Source organism: Pelodiscus sinensis, chromosome 5, assembly GCF_049634645.1.
Source record: "Pelodiscus sinensis isolate JC-2024 chromosome 5, ASM4963464v1, whole genome shotgun sequence".
Lineage (NCBI taxonomy): Eukaryota > Metazoa > Chordata > Testudines > Trionychidae > Pelodiscus > Pelodiscus sinensis.
The window spans coordinates 32,168,900-32,194,303 of NC_134715.1; the positions used below are offsets into that span (position 1 = coordinate 32,168,900).

General features: G+C 39.8%; 1 protein-coding gene across 18 annotated transcripts in view; it reads right to left on the reverse strand.

Annotated features, from left to right (window-relative positions):
* Nucleotides 1-25,404, reverse strand: part of CAMK2D (calcium/calmodulin dependent protein kinase II delta) — a 260,546-nt gene that overhangs the window by 21,171 nt on the left and 213,971 nt on the right. For 7 of the 18 annotated variants that reach the window (XM_025182683.2, XM_025182685.2, XM_025182684.2 and 4 more), the window contains 2 exons: nucleotides 24,357-24,398; nucleotides 21,596-21,665 (listed from right to left, as the gene is read on the reverse strand). In XM_025182683.2, the coding sequence (XP_025038468.1) occupies nucleotides 21,596-21,665; nucleotides 24,357-24,398 (112 nt within the window). The remainder of the gene's footprint in view (nucleotides 1-21,595; nucleotides 21,666-24,356; nucleotides 24,399-25,404) is intronic. The other 11 variants (XM_014571578.3, XM_006119242.4, XM_006119241.4 and 8 more) reach the window with 3 other exon arrangements.

Here is a 25,404-nt window from a genome sequence, read left to right on the forward strand (position 1 = left end):
TCAATGAACTTGCTGAAATGCAGCATCTACTGGCTCTCAATCAAATGTTCCCTAAGACAAAAGTGCAATACAGTTGAGAGTAGCAAAATTTGTTCCAGCAGTGCTTCTTCCCATGTGGAAGAAACTGAGATTTCCATGCTTTACTTATCTTAAAGCTAAAATGAACATTATGAAAAAAAAAAAAGAACAAATGAATGCAGCACAAAGTGCTTAGTAATTACAATGAAACAAAAAAAATCTCAACAGCTATGGAATTCTACACAATCAGCAGATTAATAGTATTTTTTGAAACATCACAAACCTTTTTTTGTGGGAAAGAAGGAAATAAAGATACAAGAGAAGGTTCAGCACATGTACAGACAAAGTTTTAAACTGTCTATATTATAAACAGAATCCAGGGTGGGCAGAGGCAGAACTTGGGGAGTAGGGGGTAAATGTGAGGGGCAGGAGTCTGGAAGGAGACTTGGGAACAACTGGGTGGGGGGAAAGAGTGGGAGGGATATAGACTTGGGAGTCGTGATACAGGAAAAATGTCATGGAGCTGTGCTTCACCTCGGAACTAGGAAAGGCAAGAGACTTGATAGAACTGGAAAGATGAAGTGGCATAGAAGACTGGATGAGAAGACGAGATTAGCTACCAGCGAGTGCGTACAAAAGCAGGTTCTATGGGCATTTATTGGGAGATATTGGATATCACTGCTAGGAGAAGCTTCTCTCATGTGTGGGGCCTCTGACCAATATTTCTGTGGGTCAGTGGCCCCTGACTGAAAAAAGTTTCTTTGCCCCTGAATTAAATTCATTATTTTGTTTTGTTTTCTAATGGAAATATGCTGTTTGCACACTGGTGATTTTGCATCAGTACATTTTTGAGGAAAGGTCCAGTACAGATTCCAGAAAAAGTACACTCTGAGGTATGTTAAATCATATTGGAGATTAATAAATTCTCTCATACTACAATTTGCTGAAGGAGTAGAAGAATGTTTTTATGAACAGAATTGGAAAGGACGTGCTCTTTGGTGTTATGAAGCTTGTTGATCATTAGGTGGTGTGAGGTTATATAAGTGTACTGACCCTGAAAGTTATCTCAAATTATATTAATCTTATCATATAATGCCTAACATGTGTAACAGGCTTTTCACTTTTTGTAAAGACTGTATAATGCATCAGTGGTATAGCTCACTGACACTAGATCATGTATATTGAAAATCAAATTTCATAAACCAGCAGCAATTTTATTTTCATCTTTGCATGTATTTTTTTTTTTTTTTTTTACACAAATTTCAAGTGGCAAAGTGACAGCTGGAGAGGTTCTATAAATCGGCTGAAGCAACAGCATGTGCTGAAGTCCATTGAGAAACTGGGCGTATCCCTCAACATCATTTCCAGACTTCCTAAGGGGTACCTGCTGACAAGAAAATATCACTGAGATAACCAAATGAGAGATTTTTCCATTCTTTTTATACAAGAACACACCAACCGGGAATCAGATTCGGTGTTCCATTCCAATTTAACAACCAAATCTCTCTGAAAAACACACTAATCAAAATATGCTACTCCTTTCTGCAGGCCAATCAGAAAGGTAATAACATGTCTTACAAAAAAGCAAGTTGGTCTCTGCTCAAAAATAAAAGCACAGACTGCTAGCATTGCAGTAGTGTCCATCACCATGCAGAGTAAGTGTTAGTGATAACATGGTTTGAGCCACATTCACTCATGAGATTAGCTGGCATATGCCTACTATGCCAGAAGTTAACCGGGCCCCTTGTCTCTAGTGGGACTAGAATACAATCATCATATAGATGATAAAAACCATAGTACAAGCTGAAGATTGCAGATTCTCCTTTACCTCAAGTGGAACAGTGTTGTAGTTTTTGAGCAGAAGGTTAAGAATTCTATGCTCAGTACCTCAACTGTTGAGTTTAGCCAGTTTTGAAAGAGAAACTACAACTACCTGCTCAATATATGAATATGAAATTCTGAATATAAGGGCTCTGGAACCCATGATCATAGGATTTTTGGTTAAGTCTAAAAGATGAGTATCTCTGCTGGTAAAAATATTGTAAAAAAACTGGGAGAAATGCAAAATTAGCAACAGATGTTAATAAAATTGGTAGAAATACTTTTTTGGAATGCTAATTAGAAACTTCAAATTTCATCTGATCTAAAAATGCAGAGAAAAAACATTCAGCTGTGGATCATGGCACTGGATATCTATTACATAAAATTATACACTCTGCAGGGAATAATGAATTAAGTGTTTTTAAAATTTCCGAAGAAATAATGACATATGTACGTGTATTTTTACAAATTAACCAGTACTCTATTATTTTGCAGAACACTACTCACAATGCAGATACTAGTAATTACTTAAGACTTAAGACACAGTGCAGGATGACACACTAATGAGCAAATAAAGAAAATATGCTCTAGATGAAATTACTATAAGCAGGCCTGCCAACCCGGGAGGGGAGAGGGGGCGGAGAAGAGGAGGGGAGGGACGACGGACTCTTTGCCCAGGAGGAGAGGTCTGCCAGGACTAAGGGCTGTTAGTGAGTTCCAGTATCAAGAAGCCTAAGGCAGTGACTAGACTCTCTGTCCTCTCTTTTCCCCCGCTTGTATGAGGATAGATTAACTCTATGGGCTCGATACATGTAAGAGGCCCTGGAGGGCAACTTCCTGGCAGTGAGCTGTGGCATGACTGGGAACGCCACTAGGGACTAGAAGTAATTGGACTCAAGCTGAACTCTCACCAGGAATAGAAGCTGCCCAAAGGGTGGTGGGGCATTTTTCTTGTAGGAGACAGAGGGCAACAGAATCAGAGACTACGGCCAAGAATTGGCTGACTAAAGCCGTGAGATCTGGCTTCAATATAATCTACATAGTATACAACACATGGTGAGTTAAGGGATCGTGTTAACAGTGCTTCACACAAATGCGGCCTTTATTTTAGCACATGGGCAGGTACATGATGATTACAAAGGCATTTCTAACAAAAATATTTTGAAGTCAAGCTAAAACAGAAATCTGAAAAAGGAATGAGGAGAATGTTACAATGTTGGCTGAAGTTATTATAGCATGTGGCATTAATCACAGGACATGCTTCAATTCTTGTTTATTTATTAGACTCTGGCCATATTTTATCGGGATGTATTTTACATTTATTACATGTTTGACAATCTACTCATATATAAACTATGCAAAGAAGATTTTGGAGAGCACTGTGCTGGAAACTTTCAGGATTAATGAACTAATGAAACAAAGTAATGCAGAAGTAAATCAGGACTTCACACAAGAACACACTATTTTTGCATCCAACTAAGGAAATATGAAAAAAATTGAAGTTACTATCGAAATAATCAATATTTTAGTATGCTAATCACAACAAAAAGAAATGGAGAGGAAAAACAGAGGAAGAGGTAAGTATAAAAAATACCTGTTGATATGTGATAAAAACAAACACTGTTAGTTTACCCACCAAGGGGTATCTGTTCAAACCTATGTAATGGGAAATGCATGTAGAACTTTGCTAATTGGGTGAGCACAATGCTGCTGATGCAATGGTTTAAAAATTGTGCTCTGTGCTGCAATAAAAAATTAAAAACAAAAAATCTTGCTCCCTCACAGGTTAATACACTTTTTTATTAATAGTTGAGGTGACTGATTATATAATTATTGTACCGGAAATGTTATTATCCTGATTTTACATAACTTGGAGACTTGGAATCCTGTGGTTTTACTGTTCCTTGGAATACTCCTATTAACATAAAGGACCTCTGGGAAGCGTAATTATTATGAAGCCAAAAATAAAGGTCATCATCATGTATTTTCTAGTCCTATAAAAAACAGTTGTTTATCAGTTATGTGCTGTGCAGAGGCAGCTTGTTAATTCACATTGAATACCAGAGAGACCCATTGCAGATTATCAAATTAGCAAGCAAGCAAACAATTCCTTGCCCTATGCAAAATCGGGGGCAGTATATACCTGATTTGCCTTCAATCTTTTTCACAAAGATAAAACTTTGAAAACAATTTATCCCAGTTCTCTATACCATAGACCCTCGGATGTACCGCACTAGCCGTTTTAAAGCAGGGCACTCTTCATTGAACTCATGGTGGATGTTCTGCTTAAAAACAGATGGAATGATGTTGCCTAGGTTAGTTTGTAATAAAAATGGAATCCCCCAAAACTGCAATTTGAACAGTTAAAATATACAGTAATTACTTTAGTGCAGTGCAATGCAGCGAGTACTCAAATAAATATTACTGATATTTAAAATGCAAAAGAAGCAGGAGGCAAGAGAGATATAACACTTGTGCCATTCACTGAAAAAAATTATAGACAAACACATCAGATTTCATTCAGTTGTGTAACTCTGGATATAGACACAAAAGAATTGCCAGGTGCTACAACACATTTTCAGGAGCTAACTGTTCAAATTTTAAGTTGCCCTGGCTGATTTGTACCACTTGCAAAATATTGTACTAATGCTCATTTATGTTTGTATCCAAATGTATCCACTTTTGGAATACAAATGGAGCTACATTTGTATTCCACATAGTGACCATCATTTGAAGCAGAAGGTCCTGATTCAGCAAAGCACGTACGTGTATGCTTAAAGTTAAATAGGTGTGTAAGTGGTTTTCTGGATCAGAGCTTAAGTATGGCATCCAAAGTCCAAAGAAATTATTGAAAAAACTTCCATTATCTTCAATAGTATTTGTATCAGGCCCTAAAATAAATGTATTAAATTCTTTAACTATAGAATCTTCCTTGTGACAACCTAAATTGATCCATGATTTGTCCTTTACCACAAATTGTAAAAAATATTATAGTTGAAACTGCAGAACAATTTTTTTTAAATCTTTAAAAGTTTATACTGTAACCTGAAATAGTCTATAATTTGTTTTGATTTATTATATGCCTATTCTAACCTCTTAATCTGTCATCATAAGAATAATACTTCTTTCCACTGTCTACTATTCCTAATGATTCATTCTGATGAGCTGATTGGTTTCTGAGACTGCTGATTCTTCTTAACTTTCCCCATCTGCCTCCAGAAATAATAAATGTGGAAGTGTTGCTGCTCGTTTAATGAAAACCCAAATGCATCATTCCATAGTAGACATATCTCTGAAAAAGTTATGCCAGCTAATCATCTTTCTATTAAATGACATACAAGATCCAATATAATCAATGTTTTCTCAGTACAGGCAGTCCCCGGGTTACGTACAAGATAGGGACTGTAGGTTTGTTCTTAAGTTGAATCTGTATGTAAGTCGGAACTGGCGTCCAGATTCAGCCGCTGCTGAAACTGATCCGTTTCAACAGCGGCTGAATCTGGATGCCAGTTCTGACTTACATACAGATTCAACTTAAGAACCCCAGGCATCCCCAAGTCAGCTGCTGCTGAAACTGATCAGCGGCTGATTCCAGGAAGCCCAGGGCAGGGGCTTCCTGTAGTCAGCCACTGGTCAGTTTCAGCAACAGCTGACTTGGGGACGCCTGGGGCAGAGCAGCTGGGGTGCTGCTGGGTCGGTCCAGTAGCGCCGCTGCTCCTCAGCGCTACTGGAGCAACCCAGCAGCACCCAAGCTGCTCTGCCCCAGGCGTCCTGATTCAGCCGCTGCTGAAACTGACCAGCAGTGGCTGAATCAGGACGCCTGGGGCAGAGCAGCTGGGGTGCTGCCGGGTTGGTCCAGTAGCGCCCATAGCAGCGCTACGGGACCAAAAGGCAGCGCCCCAGCTGCTGTACCACAGGCGTCCGGAGCAAAGCCGCGGAGTACGGGGGCAGCAGGACAGCCCAGACGCGCCGTGGCTGTCCTACTGCCCTCGGGCTCCGCGGCTTTGCTCTGCTTTGCTCCCCCTCTCCCTGGTCTGCAGACCAGGGGGACGGGGAGCAAAGCAGAGCAAAGCCGCAGAGCAAAGCCACGGAGCACGCGGGCAGCCCAGACGCGTCTGGGCTGTCCGCTGCCCGCGTGTTCCGCAGCTTTGCTCCCCGTCCCCCTGGTCTGCAGACCAGGGGGACGGGGAGCAAAGCAGAGCAAAGCCGCAGAGCAAAGCCACGGAGCACGCGGGCAGCCCAGACGCGTCTGGGCTGTCCGCTGCCCGCGTGTTCCGCCGCTTTGCTCCCCGTCCCCCTGGTCTGCAAAGCAGAGCAAAGCCGCGGAGCACGCGGGCAGCGGACAGCCCAGATGCGTCTGGGCTGTCCGTGTGCTCCGCCGCTTTGCTTCCTCTCCCTGGTCTGCTGAAGACCAGGGAGACGGGCCCCGTTCGTAAGTGCGGATCCGACATAAGTCGGATCCGCATAACTCGGGGACTGCCTGTATTAACCTCTATCATATTATTGTGATAAAGGTAACATTTAGTTAAAGCTATATTTCATATGCAACAAATAGAATTTCACTTTGTACTTGTTTGTCACTTCTGAAGAGTCCAACTGCTTCCCAGCTACCACACAGTGAAGATCATCTCTCTTATCTCTCTCAACGATATTTTATGAATGGCAAACACTCCATAGCCCCCCAAAAAACCAGTGGCCAATTGCTGTGATAGTGAGTTAATACTAAGTTTTCACTGAGATGACTTGAACCTGGCTTATTGTATCAAAAATAATGTTTAAATGCATTAACAAAGTCTAAGCTTCTTGTTGCAGCTGAGACAAAGTGATTTGCTTACATATGCATTTTAAAAAAAAACTGCGCTACCACCTTACGACTCTCTGAACTTCACTCGGAAATTATCCTGAGTCTCAGTTTTATAATAGAATAAATGGTCTTTGCTCAATAAAAACACAATAGTCTCATGAAATTAGGAGTTGCCCCATTTTTACTGATGGGAAAAGTGAAGCATGGAGAGATTGAGTGGTGCAAACAAAACCAAGAATAGAAGCCAGAACTTTTAATTTCCAGAGTTATGCTTTAGCCACAGGTCACTCCTTCCTCTCTGTTTTATCCTCCTACTCCATAACCACTCAATGCCATCTTGTACATAAATGTAGGTAAGATCCTATCAAGTTTTACCATATCATACTTTTCTAGCATCCTTTCTATCAAATTAGATGGAAACTGCAAGCTATAAAGAAATCCATACACATTATTATCCTTATCTGTATACATGGGCTGGTCCAGACAACGTCAGTCTACTGGGGTGAAATCATAGTAACATTGAAATCAATGGCAAAACTCCCACTGATTTCACGAGCCATGATTTTGCCCCACTCCCCAGAAGTTTACATGATCCTGTGATAACCTGCAAGCTTTTGTTAAGTTCCTGCAAATTCTGCGGTGCAAATTCCTGCACAGATGTGCAAGATCATCATGCTTTTTAAATTTTCCAGCAGTGAACTGAATTACTTTATTGAGTCCACGCTACATAAACAGGATTAGTTACCACAGTATCGTCAGCATCTAAGTAAGGTGCAGGAGAGGATTTTCTCATGCCATATAAACCTCCAATTAATTCCAATAGCTAGTATTGTATCTGAGTAGCCTTTATTGCTGAAGCGCATAACAATATCATATTAGCACTGCAGGGCTCCTCTTTAGAGCACCTACAGGATTCATCTTATTTGCCCCTAAAACATAGTAAGAGATTCTGAGAAGCATCCCAAACATGTTCTAAGAGAACACAGAATACCACTGCTTTGTTTCTAAAATCAGCATATTCCATCAGAATGTCAGTTTCCCCTCCCCCACAACGAGGATTAATGTTCTTTATAACTTTACTGTAGTTAAATACTACAAACTGATATAGAAGCAATATGGAGATCACATTAGTAAAAGCAATCACGGAACATTATGTAAATCATATCAAGTAAATGAATAGATTTTTTTTAAAATGACAATTTCAGATACATATGCTATTCTTTATTCTAATAATGGAATTAGGAGGAGGAAATCAGGAATAACTTTGAATCCTGATGGAATTATTTGCTCATTTCTATAATGGAAATGACTAGATAGGATGTATTAATGACTGCAGAGTTAAAACATTATCTTGCTTGGTCTTCTGAAATAGTTTGTTGCTCTTCCCTTCTGTCTCCCGGATATTTTAAGGAAAATTAGGATTTTAAAACATTTCTTAAATTCTTATGAGTAAACAGCAAAAATAACTTTTTATAATTATATTACATTATAATATTTAAAACATTTTATTTTGGAATCATACAAACAGAACGAAATTCATGGAATTAAGAAATGATCACACCAATCAACATAATTCTTCATATAAAACGATGCTACTAAATGACAATAGCATTTGTATAGCATCTTTACTCAGAGGACCTCATTGCTTAACGATTATGGATATGTATTACTATTGCCATTTTAAAGGAGAGGAAATGGAACCAAAGTCTCTTGATTTCCTGGCCCCTCCTTTAAGACTCACAACTGTCTTAGCAAATGCTTTAGATATCCTAACTTGATCCTAGTAACTGCAGTATTCCAGGTATTTCCTATCATAAGTATAGAAAGTACAAATGAATACTGAAGATTCTGAGATAACTGCAGACCCTTAGTTATTCTGTCCAGCGTAATTCTGCCAAGTTCTGAAGAGTAATCAATGTATATATCTTGAACTTTGCATGACAAAAAATTCAGGACCTCTTGAATCAGTGATCCATACAGACTTATAATACTTAAACTCCAGGCATGAGCTTTGTGTAAACTACCAATCTGATCTATTACCATGATGATGAACCATGTTTTCAAGAGTCATTGCCAAAACATGGATTTAAATGAACACATTTTGTGTCCCATTTGTGAGCAATCAGATCTGTTATAGCAGGATAACATTATGAAATTATTTTGCATACAGCAGATGGTAGCTTATTAGCATTATGCCATTTCTTAAATAAAATATCTGTAGTTTTATATCAGTATTGTGAGACTTTTTTGTGATGGAGGAAAAGGTTAGGCACATTTTGTGTTGCTGGGGGAAAGGAATGGACAGAAGTAGTACAGATTTGTTGAGACTGTTCACACTATATCCCTACATACTGCAGTACACTCATTCAAGGCAGCCAAACAAATCCACTTCCTGGAAAGGCTCTGATATGACCTGTGGTCTATGCATCATTGAAGTCAATAACAAAAAGACCACTGATCTTGTAAGGCAGCAATGGACAACCAAGACTACAGTGGGCCACATGACTGAACTGGGCATGTGCACTAACCATGGCCACAAGAATAAGATTACATTCTTGCACTTGATTCTCCTTCTTTAGCATGCCTTTTCAACACAAGGCAATCCAGTATTAGGGGCAAATTAAATTGCAAGCAAAAGTAACATACAGAAGTGAAGGGAGTGCAGAGTTTTCACAAGGTTGTGTGCAACCAGCATGCACTTCACGTGCCCTTGGCTTTCAATGCATGCTACTTCTCTATCCCTTCCCTCAAAACTCCCTTCCCCTGTGCTTCTCTCATGCTGGGGGCCACACACTTACTTCCTTACTCTTCCTTCTTCCTCCGAGCACTTCTGGAGCCTGTGAATCACTTGGTTTCCCTGCCCTCCATCCCCACTTCTCCCTCTCCCTTCCTCCAAGATCTGGAATGCACAAGTCAGCTGATTCACAGCACTCCAGAAGTGATGGGAGAGACGGGGACGTGCAGGGGGAAGGCGCACAAGCTGCACAAAGAACCCCAATTGGCCACATACATCCCATGAGCTGCAGGTTGCCCACAGCTGATGTAAGGTTTTGTTTCCATTAGTGTTCGGCAGGTGCTCCCTGTACATCATGAATCTTTCTGTAGCCCACCTTATTGATATGTTTTCTTTGTCCCGCTTTTGTATTTCTTTTCCCTCCAAAGCTATTTCTATAATTTGACAAACAATGCAGCTGCAGGTCAGCTGAACCCATCAGTCTTTTTCATTCAACACTCGTTCTTCTCTTCCATCTCTTAAATGCCCACATCTAAAGACTCTGAATATTATGTAGGAAAAATGTATTAAGTTACACCAAACGGCAGCACATGTGATCTTGTGTATTTTAGCTAACTCCTCAGTGCCATCTGCTCTAGATTAGCTCAGCAAAAAAAGAGCACAGGCTCCCAGAAAGTGAGAAACCTCAGCAACCATACAGATCCATGCACAGCGCAATCATCTGATTGTTTCATAGGTACACACAGTGGTTTACAACTGGATAAAACACAATTGCCTTCCTTCTTGGAGCAACCTTTCAAGGAGAAATAATTATTCAATACCCCAAAAAGACGAAAACACAACACGTTGTTCATGCTCCCATTATCATCAACGAGTATCTATAAGGCTATGTTATTTTACAAAATGACAAAACCCAAAACAGAATAGTACTGAATTTGAGTGCTATGTAAATTTCTCACAGTGGTTTGACAAAAAAGGAAGGGATGCAGCGAGCATGAGAGAGAAAAAAAAATCATGCCTTTTGGTATTCTCTCACTTTCCTTTCACCCCTTTTACAATAAATCTTAAATGCCCTATTCCTATCCTCTAGGCCACCACAGAGCTCACCCCATCTCCCTACCTTCAGGATGTCCCTTATCCTGTCTTCCTAATGCACCAGCCAGCTCCATCTCTATGCCAACAGGTGGCTATCTGGATGCTCCCAGGGTGGGTGAGACTTGAACCCCCAACTCTGTGCTCCCCAGGCAAATGCCCTATATCCCCATGTCCACTCCAGAACCCACCCTACTTCAGGGCATCCCTTATTCTGCCCGGGAGGGTGGGGGGAGTTGTGGAGCTCTAACCCCCAGCCTTGTTCTTCTCCAGGCAAATGCCCTATTCCCTAGTCCAGTGGTCCCCAACATTGCGTGGCTGCCGGGCGCCCGGGGGCGGAGCTGCTCACGTGCCGGGCATCCGGGGGCAGGGCTGCTCACACACCGTGCTTCCGGGGGAGGGGCCACCCATGAGCCATGCGCCCCAGGCCGGCACCGCACATGTGCCGCACACCCAGGGGAGGGGCCGCCCATGCGTCCCGCGCCTGGAGCCGGCACTATGCATATGCTGCGCACCGGGGGCAGGGCCAGCTCAGATGTTTCAGCGGGTGCACATAAATGCTCCAGCGGGTGCCATGGCACCCGCGGGCACCGCATTGGGGACCACTGTCAGTCCACTCGAGAACCCACCCCATTTCCCTATCTTCAGCAGGTCCCTTATCCTACCTTCCTAATCCATAAGCCAGCTCCATCAGTGGGGCAATGGGTGTTGGCTGTCTTGATGCTCCCAGGGTGGGTGGGATTCAAACCTGCACCCCTGTGCCCCCCAGGCAAATACCCTATCCCCTAGGCCTTTTGGCAGCACTGTTGCTTCTCATGTGATGTTTCTGATTCTGAGGTTATGTTATGCATAGATAATGTTTGCCTTTAGTCTATAAAATTCAGTAACTATTTATCCATTATGAAAAATGTGTGTGTCAAAAAGCACACACACTACTGTTTAATTTCGCAACAAATCTACCCAGGCATGAACATTGTCATGCAAGTGAGCGAGCGAGCAAGCGTGCGTATATGAGAGAGAGGGGCAGGATTCCCTCACCAAACACCTTGTAGACTAAATCCAGGAATTCCGCATAACTAACAACTGAAGATATGTTTATGAATATCATTAAGACAACACATTAATTGGAGGGATTATTGCATGGATGCTCTTCCATCATGCCTGAAGCTGTTCAAGTTGATTTGTACAGCTTTAAAGAGAGGAGCTGTACAGACTGTATGCAGAGATGTCAAGACTGATCACTCCATCCATGTCACCCAAATTATCCTCCTAATTCATGTGAAATAGTTCTGTTCCATACTATGACTGATTTTCTCAATTATGTCAGGCTTATCACATAAGGCTTTTTACATTCTACTCTTCAAAACAGACATTTTACCTAATGGAATTGTATTTTACCCGGCCTTCCAGGCAAACTTTAGGAATGACTTCCATGGAGCATTAATCTGCCACAAATATGACTTACTTTTTTCCAGAAATACGAATAGCTATTTACTATAGAAATGATGATGCTTTAAGGAAGAAAACAAATGGAAAGCCCACCAAAACCATGGTAATTTAAACAACAAAACTACAAAAACAATGTCAATTCTAGACGAGAGCACAAAAGCATTTTGACAACTGTTTGTCTGTAAGATAGGGGCCATCTAAACTAATGGTACCTCTTAACTTACACAGCACAGAGGAAGGAGTGGATTGGAAAAGCTCAGACTCATGTGAGTGACTCAGTGAGTTTACATTTTCCATGGACTTAGTCACGGAATTGATAGAAAGAAACACAACGTATGAACAAACAAAGATGAAGAGGTAGAGCATGATCAGAATCCTCAGTAGACACTGACAGCAGGAGCGGCTGCTAGGCCACAGCAAAGATGGTGACCAGCGAGATGAAGAAGCAATGGAAGAGGAGTGGTGAGCAGAACACAACGTCTCCATGTCACCCTCCATTTTGAAAGCTGTATGTGGGGCATGCAGATGTGAGGAAAGGAAAAAAAAGAAGGCCAAAAAAAAAAATTAATCACAATCAATGAATGGACAAAATCTCTGAATACAAAAACAGCACTAACTATGCATTTTAGGGAAATGAAGGTGGATGTCAAGGAAAAGGAGAGAGTGGTAACAACAAAGGTCTCTGTTCAGATGCCAGTGCTAAGTGTCAATCTCTTTAATCAGATTCGGTGATGTGGATGATTTGGAAAGAGCCATTTGCTTACATCCTTAGGGGCTTAAAAGACCAGTTTTGGGGAAATAAGTAAGCCAAGCTAAAAAACAATAGACAATTCCATACCCTTAATTTATATTGATTTATTCATACAATTTAAAACCAGAATAAAATGAATTCTAATTAACATGTTTCCTGAATATATTACCTTTAAAAGGTACCTACCATATGGACAAATTGAACATCACAGATGAACCAGAATTTATCTGCATTGAAAATGCCCTGAAGCTCAGCATTTTTGCCTGCAAGAAATCATCATTCTTACTATCATTTACATCAATTCATCCTCAGGGACACACCAACATGAGAAATCTAGATTTCCAGACCATTTTGCATTCAGCAAATCACCTTTTTAGAGCTTAAGTGTAATTACTGGAAAAATAAAGAAGATATTCTACAGCATTAATGAGAAAACATACCTACCACTCTGAAATTAGAGAGATGCTGTCCATGTGTTTGGGTCTTAATCTACCTTCTTAACAGGAGGAGAAATCCCACAGGTATTCTTGTCAAATGCCCTTTACTATGGGTTACATTTTCGAAGACTAGTCTTCATTTCCACAGCTGCAATTATTTCCAGATCCCTTTATTATCACATGGCTGTCAACATGATTTATCATTACAGTCAGGTTTTTAAGTGTCTATGTGCTCTAAATTGCAGGTACAAAGATTTCATGCCTTTGGCCCAGTATATATTTTTTAAAGCCTTATGCTTTACATTGTCTTCTAAAGAAAGTTTAGATTAAAAATCCACTGTTAAAATACATAGCTATAAATGGTACATGGATATGGTTTTCCAACCCATATTAACTTGCAGTATAGGAATTGTATTTAAATAAAAAAGATTACATTAAAATATATGAACCCCCCCCCCCTTCCCTCCTGGGCCACTAGTTTGAGATTCACTGCCTCCAAATTACAAAAAAACCCTTCCCTTATAATAAAACCAACAGCACAAGACCCTACCATGCAATGTTAGGCTATACGGTGCAGTTCTCTGATGAAATCTAGGGGTAATAATCTGTGCTCAGAAACAGATTTGTGAAAGCAGAATTCAGGCTGTCTTTTTAAAAATTCAACTCTCTGAACTAACCACAATGCCATTCATGCACCCTCACACATGCTCAATATAAAAGGAATCCTCCAGGAAAATTGTAGGTCTTACACAGATTTATAATGCTTTTATATCTGTAATGTTGTAGGTAAATTCAAATCAATAGCCAATGAAAAATTAAAATATTTGTGAATATCACAGGCTGAGTACTTCTCATTACATTTTGGTTGTCGCTCCACAGGTGTGCAAATGGGTGGGTTAGAGGAAGTTGTAAGTATATGGCCCAGAATATTTGTACATATCTTACATCTCTAAAAATGAGTTGGGTGTAACTTCTCAGTGTGCTCTTCTGAGAATCCCTGAAGGCATCCTAACTTCTGCATTGCCAGAAAGTTTCCAGCTTTTCCACTATTGTGTTTTGCCTCTACAAATCCCTTAAAATGACAGTGACTATAAAAATCACAATATATTAGAAAGATTCGGGGATTGTGCATAATGCAGATCTGCTGTTACCCTGACTCATGCCAGCAGTCAGAACAAGTGGGTTCTATCAGCTTTAATTCATGATATAAAATAGTTTGATTATCACTTCATAGTAGAAGGAAAAACAGGCACAGACACAGGAGTCCTGCTAGGAGCAACACTAAGAACAGGCAAACAAAAACATACTTAAACTGGCTGGAAATTTGAAATTAATCATCATCATCATCATCATCATCCCTACACTGTCTCGCTTGGGTGGAACAAAGACTTGAACTGGTTAACATATTATAACACCAGCTTTCCTTATATTCCACACCCTATTGACATAAAAAGCTAAGTATGGAACACTTCCAGACCACTTAATTAGCCTCACTAGACCAGAACTATAATGGACAGATAATTTCCCCCTCCCACCTTCTTATTCTGAGGGTGCCCCTTTTTTCCCCTCCAATTAAGATAATCTCATCTGAAGAAGTGGGTTTTGCCCACAAAAACTCATGAGTGAGTGAGTGAGAGAGAGAGAAAACATTTCCAAACCATAATACATTAACAATATTCTTCATTATCCTTTGGGAATACAGAGGTAAGTGGGGCCATAAAAGGGTCACTAAGATGTAGGAACCAACAAAGCCCAACAGGGACAACTCTGAAGTCAAGGGTGGTGCCAAAGTGGAGTTATGGAAGAACTGTGACTCAGAGCTCCTGGAGTGCCCTAGTATGCAGAGGTGCTTCCTGTACATGCATCTCCTTCCTGTCCACTACATGGTGATTACACCTGCAAGGGCACTAGAAGGGAGGAGTCTCCACTAGAGGCAGGGGGAACTCAGAAATAGCAAATGGTCCTACCACTATCTGTAAGCACAGTTATCTTTTGCTCTCCCCATCTCATGCAATGGAATTGACTAGACTTTATGCAGGCTGTACAATACAACAGCATTACTGAGTTGTTTCAGATGTTTATTGTTGTCCCTTGAGATGGCTGCTTCCTGACTCCTGATAACAATTTGGTAATTAAATTCATTAACAGGAGATCTCTCATGTCCGTCAGCCAATTTTCCAACTTTCCCTTTAATTTACCAGGACACAGTTGATAGGCATGTAGGGCTTGACTTCTATGGAGCAAGGGGAAATTGAGACCATTACACTGATAGGACAGCTTAGAAAACAAACTGTCGGGTCCTTGCTGCTCTGTCCAACAATTTTGCTGCTTAGTTTCTACTGCATTTGTTAATTGCTCTGAGTGGAATCAGGAGTTTGACTTCTCTCTTCTAACTCAGACACATATTTTTATTATCAGACCATTCTTCCTATCACACAACAATGAGTATAAAGAGCCTATAAACCTTTGTTCACTTTCATATTAAACAGCCAAATCAAAACATTTTTAGGCAATGTATTTTTATTATGTACATTCTCCTATAACAGCACTCCGGGTGAGCTAAGTTTCAAACAAACTTTTATAGCTACATTAACAACCTAAGAAAATAAGGAGTTACAAGTATAATACAGACTTGTCTCTAACCTCAACATGACATTATCTCTGATAATGCAGAGGCCCAGCTACGATTAAATTATATAGTGAATGAAATTAGTTGCTAAACTACAAAGAATGGTTTTAAGGAGGAGGCAATGGATAAAAGTAAATTACCCTGCAACTACTCCTTTCTTCACATCAATTGCAGATAAACTCTTCGAGCTATTGCTTTCCATTAACTGAGATCATTATCATTATGCTGTTATTTAAACTGAAAAGCGAGTGGTTGTTAATATACCTGAAGTATGCTGGAGTCAACGTAAATTGCACACAAACTTTTGAGACCAGAAGGCAATGTTAGTGACTTATAGTTAGTTCTAGATCATATACTACTGAAAAGCATGATCTGCAATGAGACTGTAGCTAGCTATGCATGTGTGTGAAACTGAGGGGCAGAGAGTGCGTAGGAAATCTTTTCCCAACTCCTTGCACAATGAGTGAAATTTACCTAAGTTCTACCCTTACAGATCCATTGGGAACAGGAGTGGTGAGAGCAATAGGCAGTGCTAACTCTGCTGAGCAGGCCTACAGAGTACCAAGCACTGCCACAATAGCAGTAGGAGCTACCCTCCTGTGATGTTACTGGATTAAAATATAGCCATATAGATCATTGTTGCAACCACTGTCATTTATTTACAACAAATCTTGTACAAAGGTTGTTGAGTAGGGTATCTATGGGGGGTATTTGTCCTATTTCTCAGCAGTGACACCTGCTTTGGTGTTCTCAGCTGTGATGCACAAAGACAGAGTTACACCTCCCATTTGTACTCATAGTCCATAGTGCCACATGGGCAATACACCTCCCATCCTCTGCTACTACATGGTTGTGGCTGTAGAGTCAAAGTGAGCAACAATTCAGTGAAATTCTAGGACATCTGCCCTGGTTTTAATTAATTCTATCCCTCCATGACAAGTGAGAGGCTCATTCCAACAAAACTCGAAAGATTCCATTTACTGGTACAGCTAAGTATTGAGTCATCTGCATTTTTTAAATCTCATTGTACTTTAAAAATTAGCTATGTGAAAAACCCCATATCTGGTTTTAGACAGGTCTGGTAGTCAAGAGCGGGTACGAAGAGTCACAACTGGATGCGGAGTCGGGACTGGGCTGAAGGCAGTTCTTAAACCAAAATCTGGGGATAAGCCATGGATAACAATGGGGATTATAGTTAGAATCCAGATGCTAGCCGAAGTAGGGCTGGAGTCAGTCCAACTGTCTAGGAGTGAGAAGACAGATGTGGGGCTGGAAAAGATCACAAACATGGCTGGAACAATGTTAGAATTGTCTGAAGTGGGCTGGAACAAGACTGGGCAAGGCTGGAGCAGAAACATGGATAGGATTAAAGATAACTCAAACTTTAGGGTGCCTGTAACACTGAGGCAGCAGGAGAGTTTCTAGCTCAGATTAATTCGCAGTCAGAGCGAAATACCTGTGCCTGGGGGGTAATTTGACTAAGGCCCCGCTCAAAGATTGGCAGCTGTGTCCTGCCTGTGTGATGAGTCACTGCAGGCTCTGTTTTGAGGGATGAGTCAGTGTAGTTGAATTGCAGCAGGCCTTTGAGATGAGTCACTGAAGACTCTGCTAGAGGGTTGAGTCTTTGTAGCTGAGTGAACAGCCCTGGTCTAAAGGATTGCCTCACATGTTCCTTGTCTGAAGTCAGCCTGAACAAAGGGCAATTGATAACGACGTCTCAATCATAAGCTTGTATGTAACAATGGAGAGAGAGCGCTTGATAGCGCTAAAAATCTTTCAGCCGTTTTCCTGGTTTTGGTATGGCTATTACATTTGCCATGTGCCAGATTTTTGGGATGCAGTTGTCCTGGAATCATCAATTAAGGAACCTGAGCAGCAAGCTTTTGGGCCTAGGTGAAGCAGGAACTCACATGAGTATTATTCAGGCCTCCTGGGGGACAAGTCTACTACTGTCTTGTGACATCCCCATGAATACTGCATAGCAAAATGAAAGTAGATGAAGTACTGATCACAAGCAAAGAGCAAAATGAACTGCATTTTAATGAACACAGTTTTAGTCTGAAAAGGTCTCTTCAAGTGTCAGCATGTTCAGAGGAACTAACAGAATGAATACGATTTTGAGATTCCACAGCATCTGTGTTTAAACTCCAGCTAGTTTATTTTCCCCCTTCCCACTCACTCCATAGTAAGAGCAAATATTTATACTATAGAAGCATCCAAAAGCTCCAATTGGGATTGGAGCCCTACTGTGCTGACTGCTGTACAACAGCATAGAAAATCCCTACTCTGAAAGGTTTACAATCCTAAACCTCTCTCAATGCTCATTTACATAATGAATGACTACAATAAATGGACCCTAAGAACCTACAGGAAATGTTGCAAGCATTTACATTGCCACAGTGTTCTAAATATTTTACCAATGTATTAATCATTTGATCGGGGGAATCAAGGGAACTGCACCACTAGTCTACTGTGCATCAAAACACAAAAACCCCAATTACATTCCTGTAAACAACAATGCTTCCCAAAATGCAATTTCATTAATTAAATTTCAATTAAATTCCACGAGCTTTTAAATCTCACTCTTCCACTATCTCATGCTTTTTGGGAAAAAAAGCAATGTACGGTTTCTTGGAACTAACAAGTATTTTTCAGAGAAATGTGCATAAATCTCTTTCAAAGCAAAGAATATGAAACATTTAGATACATAAATAGTGTGGATGAAAACTTGCAAACTAGCTCAGTTTTGAATTTGTACAACGTTATGTATAGATATTAAATTGTGAATCTCTAATCTAATGACTGATTTTGACTGTTTAAAAATAGTTTCCCCATTATTCTCTCACTCAATTTCCACAAACAAAATACTATTATTAATGGGATTGTGCTGTGTGATGGCACAGTATGCCGAGTATTTTTCTGACAACCTTTTACACTTAACTAAAAGGAAAAATTAAATAAAGGTCTGATTGCTTCACTGTCCATTTATTAATTAGACCTGTCTGAGGAGGCTTTCAATAATACTTGTGGGAGAAGTGGGCTGGTATAAGCTGGTATAGTCACATGATCTTGTGGGAGCTAAAATACCTTATAGTCATCAGGTATGTGTCAAATATTTCATGGAACTTAAGAGGGGAAGTTGCATAACAGCACCCCACACGTTGCTTGGGATATATTTGGAAATTCTGGAATGCTGTATTGAGTGAATGGAGTGTGGGTGATAGGAAGGAGAAGTAAACAGGAAGTTCCAAATAGTGGGCCAAGAAGCATCCTTAATCTTGGATAGTTCCATCTGCTTTGCATAGTGGGTGGTAACTTATTGAGTCCAGTCAAATACAATCAGGTAGCAGTGAATGCTGGATAGTTCCAATTACATTTAAGGTACATTTTTGAAACCACATAAAACAGCCTTTCCCAAAAAGTGGAGCACACTCCTCTGGAAGAGGAGAGAAGGGAATGAAGGCTTAGTTAGGAAGGTAGGCAGCAGACAGTCCTTCCATTTTTCTCCGGAGGCTCAATTTTCATTGGGGGAAAAAATATGTCTAGCTATTACAGTTGCACAGAAAATCTTCAGTACAGGAAGGTGAGCTTAACGAATTGTCCCTGCATTTGTAGAGAGCCTGTAGAGTAAACTGCCTCTTTCCTTTCAGTGGGGACTAAAGCCAATGATACTTTAAACATCAACACTACTAAGTAACTCATTGCTCAAAGCACACAAGAAAGGAAAGAAAGTTACTTAATCAGTACCATTTGGGTAGTGCAGGAAATTTTCCCTAGGTTAAAATGGACAGACAACTTATGTTTATGTTTCCCCTTACTTAATGGGCATGGTGCAGGTTGACCCTGTCTAGTCCTGCACTCTTCTAAAATGTTCTCTCAGTCTTAAAGTTACTAAAAATTCCAGCATATTTTAATGCATATTTCAGCTAATAAACACTAACAATGACACGCACAGGCATAACGCTTATAGTATAATACAGTGCAAAACAAAACCAACACTGTATTGGTTAATTAACTGAGAAATCTCTTTTTTACCAATTCCCCCTCCCATTTTTCAACACGTCCCTCTTATTCCTTATCTACAATAACTAAAATGTACTTAAAGCTAAAAGCCAGTGTCTTGTATGAAACATATAATACATAAGCTGAACACGCTGGTTTTAAACAAAATGTTATTAAAATAAGAATGAAAATGTAGAGTTAAAAAACCCTCTACCCTACCACCCACAACTGCAAAGTTAAAAAGCTAATTGTGCAGAAAATTGAAAAGAAATAAAGACTAAGGTTAAGACAATTATAGGGCCAGAATACCAAAGAATCCCAAACAACACTGGCATCTGAACAGAATTTTTTTTATAAATGCGGATCTGAAAAAATGCATAAATTACTAAACATAAATTAAAACAAGTGAACGCAAAAATTAAAAATACCCAAATATCATATACAAAATGAAATAAAATATTAAATGTCATTGGTTTTTAAGCTTCCGGGGTTAGCTGAGTTAGTCTGTACAGGAAAAACAACAACAAATGGTCTAGTAGCACTTTATAGGTTAACCAAACATGTAGATGGTGTCCTGAGCTTTCCTGGGCACAGCCCACTTCTCCAGATGACTGGAGTTTAGAGTTTAGGATGTGCAGACCCAAAATAAATAGGAGAGAAGGTGGGGGGTGGGAGACAGGGAGCAGTGGGTATAGAAAATCAAGAAGGTAGAGGGAATCAGTAAGCATCTGAAGATTGGGTAGTTAAAACGAAGCAGATAAGAATTGACTGTTAGGTTGATAGTGTCCCAACCATCCTTCATCACGATTGAGTCCATTAGCATGAGAATTGAATTTACGGATGCACTCTAGTTCCAATGCTTCTCTGTGTATCTGGGCAGTAGAGTTGGTTTGTGACAAGACAGCCACTTGAAGATCTTTTAAACTGTGATTAGGAAGATTAAAGTGTTCCCCAACAGGTTTCTGCATGTTCCCCTTACGTATATCTGATTTGTGTCCATTGATTCTTTCCCGCAGAGAATGTCCAGTTTGTCCAATATATATAACAGTGGGGCATTGCTGGCATTTGATGGCATAAATCAAATTACTGGATGTGCAGTCAAATGACCTGTTGATTTGGTAGCTTATGTTGTTGGCTCCAGTGATGAATTCGCTAATATAGATATTTGGGCAGAGTTGGCATCGCGTTTGGTTGCAGGGCTGGGTTCCTGGATGCTTATGATGTGGTTGTGTGGCATGGATCCTGGAAATAATTCGTTTCAGGATGGGAGGTTGTCTAAGTGAGAACAGGCTTTTCTCTCTAGGCCTCAGAAAGTGAGGGATCATTTTCCAAGACGGGTTGTAGATTGTGTATAATGTGCTGGAGGGGTCTGAGTTGTGGACTATAGGTAATAACAAGTGGAGTTCAGACCCCTCTATCTTCCTGATTTTCTATACCCTCTGCTCCCTGTCTCTCACTCTCCTCCTTTTCTTCCTCCCCCCCTTCTCTCCTATTTATTTTGGGTCTGGCACATCCTAAACTCAAAACTTGGTCATCTGAAAAAGTGGGCTGTGCCCACAAACACTCATAATAGCATCTACCTGTTTTGATAATCTATAAAGTGCTACCAGACCACTTGTTGTTTTATTAGTTTTTAAGTCTGCCATAACGATCATTTTAAATAACAAACTTACTTAATTCCAAAATGCTACAGAGATGGTACCAGTAAAAGTTAGGTAGAACTAAATATACAGAACTTCTGTAATGAACATGATTTTCAAAAGTAATAGTATGTTCTCCTTAGGAGCTCCCTTCATCTAACAGATTAACAGAAGTTAATAAAACCTACTGAATCATATATTTGTAACCATGATTTTACCTTTCCAACTCTTAATCATACCTTTCACATCTTCATCTTCAATAGTTGTATTGGAACTTTCTGTTGACTCCTGTTGAGAAGTAAATACAAGTCAAATGCATAAAATGACCTAGGAATATTATTCATGCACCTATGAAAATTGTACTTAGTATTGTGCAGATCATGCAGAGCCTCCAAGCAGGCTATGTGGATGTAATTCACAAACAAATGGCCACACAGATTAAGATGATTATATCTGAAACCTAATGTCAATAATCTTCATCCATTTCAAAATAGAACATTTTTATTAAACACATTTATGGCTGCCCAGTTTTTGATCATCACATGGATATATGGGAAATATAAAAAAATCTTCATGAATTGAGTTAACTTTCTTTTTATATGCTACTAGATAGAGTATGTCTGAACTGTTATATGAATTACGTCAGCCAAATATTAGAACTTGACATTTTAAGCTTCATGAATATCAACTGTATAAATAAGTCATTCCATTTGAGCTTTTACATATAAAGTAAGCAGAATGTTGCATTTCACAATTTACAGTAATTCCTCTGCTCATATAGACCAGATAAAATAAACAGGCTCCAACTGATTTCAATAAGAACTGGATCACATCCGTGATTGCATTTTTATACTCTCGTTGTGATAAAAATTTTGAAGGAGAGAGTAGACTACTAGATAGGTCCACAACAATGCTCCCAGACAATCTAAGGTATCTTTGTAAATATTCTTTAACCAGCCAGCCACACAGAGGAATGACTTGTCCATCAGACAGTTGTATTTGGAATCTTTGCAATGTTAAAAGACAAGACTACTTATCACAATTTCTATAAGATATGAAGATATATGAAAGATTCGTGAGCACACTTAAAAGGACACTGTGAAAGCTAGTAGGCAAAACTTCTCGCCTATCCTTTTTCTCCAAAATTTACTTGCAGAAGATCTATTCTTTATGATTTTTTTTAAAATAAATGCTTTGCTGCACATAAAAAATAAAATATTATCAGCAAAATACTAAAGTAAAAATATCTTTAATAAGCCAGTTTGCTTCTGACACAGAAGGGGAAAAATAAGATTTGTTTCAAGCTTCCAATTAAACAAAGATTTGTTTCAAGTTTACTAAATTAAACAAATGTTTCATAATATCCTGACAGTGTCCCTTTGTTTACTATGCTTTCACAATGACAAGTCGAAGAAAACTTTGAGAATGGTTAATGCATTATTCAGATGTCAAAGAACAAAATTTTATACATCGATAAACAAACTATACTAATAAATCCATACATACAAACCAAGCTAAACCATCATGCTTTGCCTATTGTGAATGATGTTAGACTCTTCAATCCATACAATGGACATACCATGCTCTATCATATATAGTACCTAAAAAAAATAAAAACCACACACATACAAGCAGGAAACATCATGCACAAGCTCACACGAGAGATGTGGCCAGTAATGTGGAAGCATCCACTCCAGCTGTCATGCTAAAATATTTGTTTTTGCAGGTAATGAAATTTAACAGTAACTTTCCCTATAAGTGGTTTTCTTGTTCATGTTATGACTTGTTGGAACATAAAAGATCTAAATTGTGATTCATATAATAAAGTCAAGTAGATGTAGTCATGCCAAAGAGCTCCAGTATTTTGTTTTTTTGTTTCCCTTTGCTGGGTTTTAGTAAGCCGTTGACTAAAATGAAAATTCTGGCTGTAACCTGCCTATTAATAAAACATGGCTGATGAAATATGGATCATGTGCGTAGAAAATAGCTGGTACAGTAGTGAAATAAGCATCACAAATTTTTGATATCCACAAACTATAAAATAAATAATCCAACTAAGAGGAGATATGACAACCATATGCACAGTTAACACTTTTTCATGCTTGTGAAATGCCTATATGTGATTTTTTTCCACTCCAGACATAATCCTTTACAAATACAGCATTCAGTGACAAGTTATTACACTAGATATATATGACAACAATCCTTTTGGGACTTTACATCCCCAGCATACATATTAAAGTATGTTTAAATGAAATCTGCATATGAAAACTAGGACCATGAATCACAAACAATACTCCCTAGCCCTTTTCAAGTCCATGCAGGGGGAAAAACTGTCCATAGATAGAACGTACACCCAAACACAATCACAGCACACTGAAAAAAGAAAATCAATGTGAAAAATGTATCAAATCAAGATTTATGAATTCCAAAGAGCTTCTTGCCACTTCAAATGTTAATTTCTATCAAAGCTGCAGGATGACGTTGTGGAAGAAGTCATAAGTCCCATGCAGAAGACATGTCACAGTATGATGCATGAGCATGCTGAGAAATAGCAGATGGAAAACTCAAGATATGCTTTTCTCTCTAGTGAAAAATTTCATACAAAAGTCTTAAAAATAGCCCTTCTCTACTATATCTGTACACAACATTCCTATGTTTTTGTGACAACTGAAAGTTCCCACCTGAAGTAAGAGATTAATAGAGATATAGAACACACCATGGATCTGGTTTCTCAAGCTTCTGAGAACCCTCATCTCCTACAGATATCCATAGAGTTTGAGGGAGCCAGCAGCTAGGCAGGAAGGATTCAGTGGGAACAAGCCACAGATGTATAAGGCCCAAGAGGCACCAGGCACAACAGCTCCAGAAATGACATTTTCCTAGCTAAGTTCTGGGTAATGAGCACATTCTGGCTCAGAATAGTGGATGACACGTGAGCTTTGCAGAAGCAAAATGGAGCTGATTCTTTCAGAATACCTTATTTCCATCAGGATTGTGGATTACTGTAGTTTGGGGCTCCTGAGTGAGAACAAAATAAAGAGAAAAAACAGTTCTCATTGGTAAAGGCATTCACATTAGTGAGAGGGAGCATGAGAAGAGCCAGCAAACAAGTGTGCAACAGGGACAAGAGCTAAAGCAAATGTTAACTGCTGCCAGAAGATAAAACAACTCTCTAATAAAGATTACGCCACTGGCAAGCTAATAAAACAGGCTGTCTCACCTACTGCAGGGGCATGCAAAGACCTTATTCATGATCAACACATACACAGGGCTTTGAAGCTAGGGGAACCTAAAGAGGCACTCTGTTTTACAATGTCTCTCATCAGATACACTGTCAATTTTTGTCTTATCCTGCTGTTGAGCTCAAACTTGGTAAACTAATTAAAAACAATCCTGTGTGCTTATTCCTAAAGCAAAAATGAACACAAAGCAAAATAAAGACGGGCTGAACAGCCTTCTATCCCACTGCTCATTTGGGCAGCACAGATATCAACTATGATGGAAGTTCCTGATACCATTCCAAAGTTTAACTCCCCTCTCACTTCTTAAAAATGCCAGTTCTTGCTGGCACAGAAACAAGCTGCAGTTACTGTAACTTTCTGATGAACTCACAGATGTTTGGGAATACCAGATCAATTTGAGGACTCACATACATAAAATAAAGCTGTGGTGTCCAACACGGTAGGCATTAGCCAAGGGGTGGGCAATAACTTTTGGTGGGAGGACCATTCCAAGATTTTCTGTGGAGGAGATGCGGGGTCTAGGATGGAGGTTGGGTGCAGAAGAGTGCATGGGGTAAGGGACTGGGGTGCAGGAAATAGTGTGAGGTCTGAGAGGGAATTTGGGTAAAGGAGGGGTTGTGACCTGGGTCAGGGATTGGGGTGTAGGGTCAGGGAGGGAGTATGGGTGCAGGAGAGGATTCTGGCCTGGGGAAGGGGCTCTGGGAGGAGGTGCAAAGTCTGGGAGGGAATTGTGACCTGGGAGAAAGGGAAGGGGGGTACAGACTGCACAGGGTTTGGGAGGT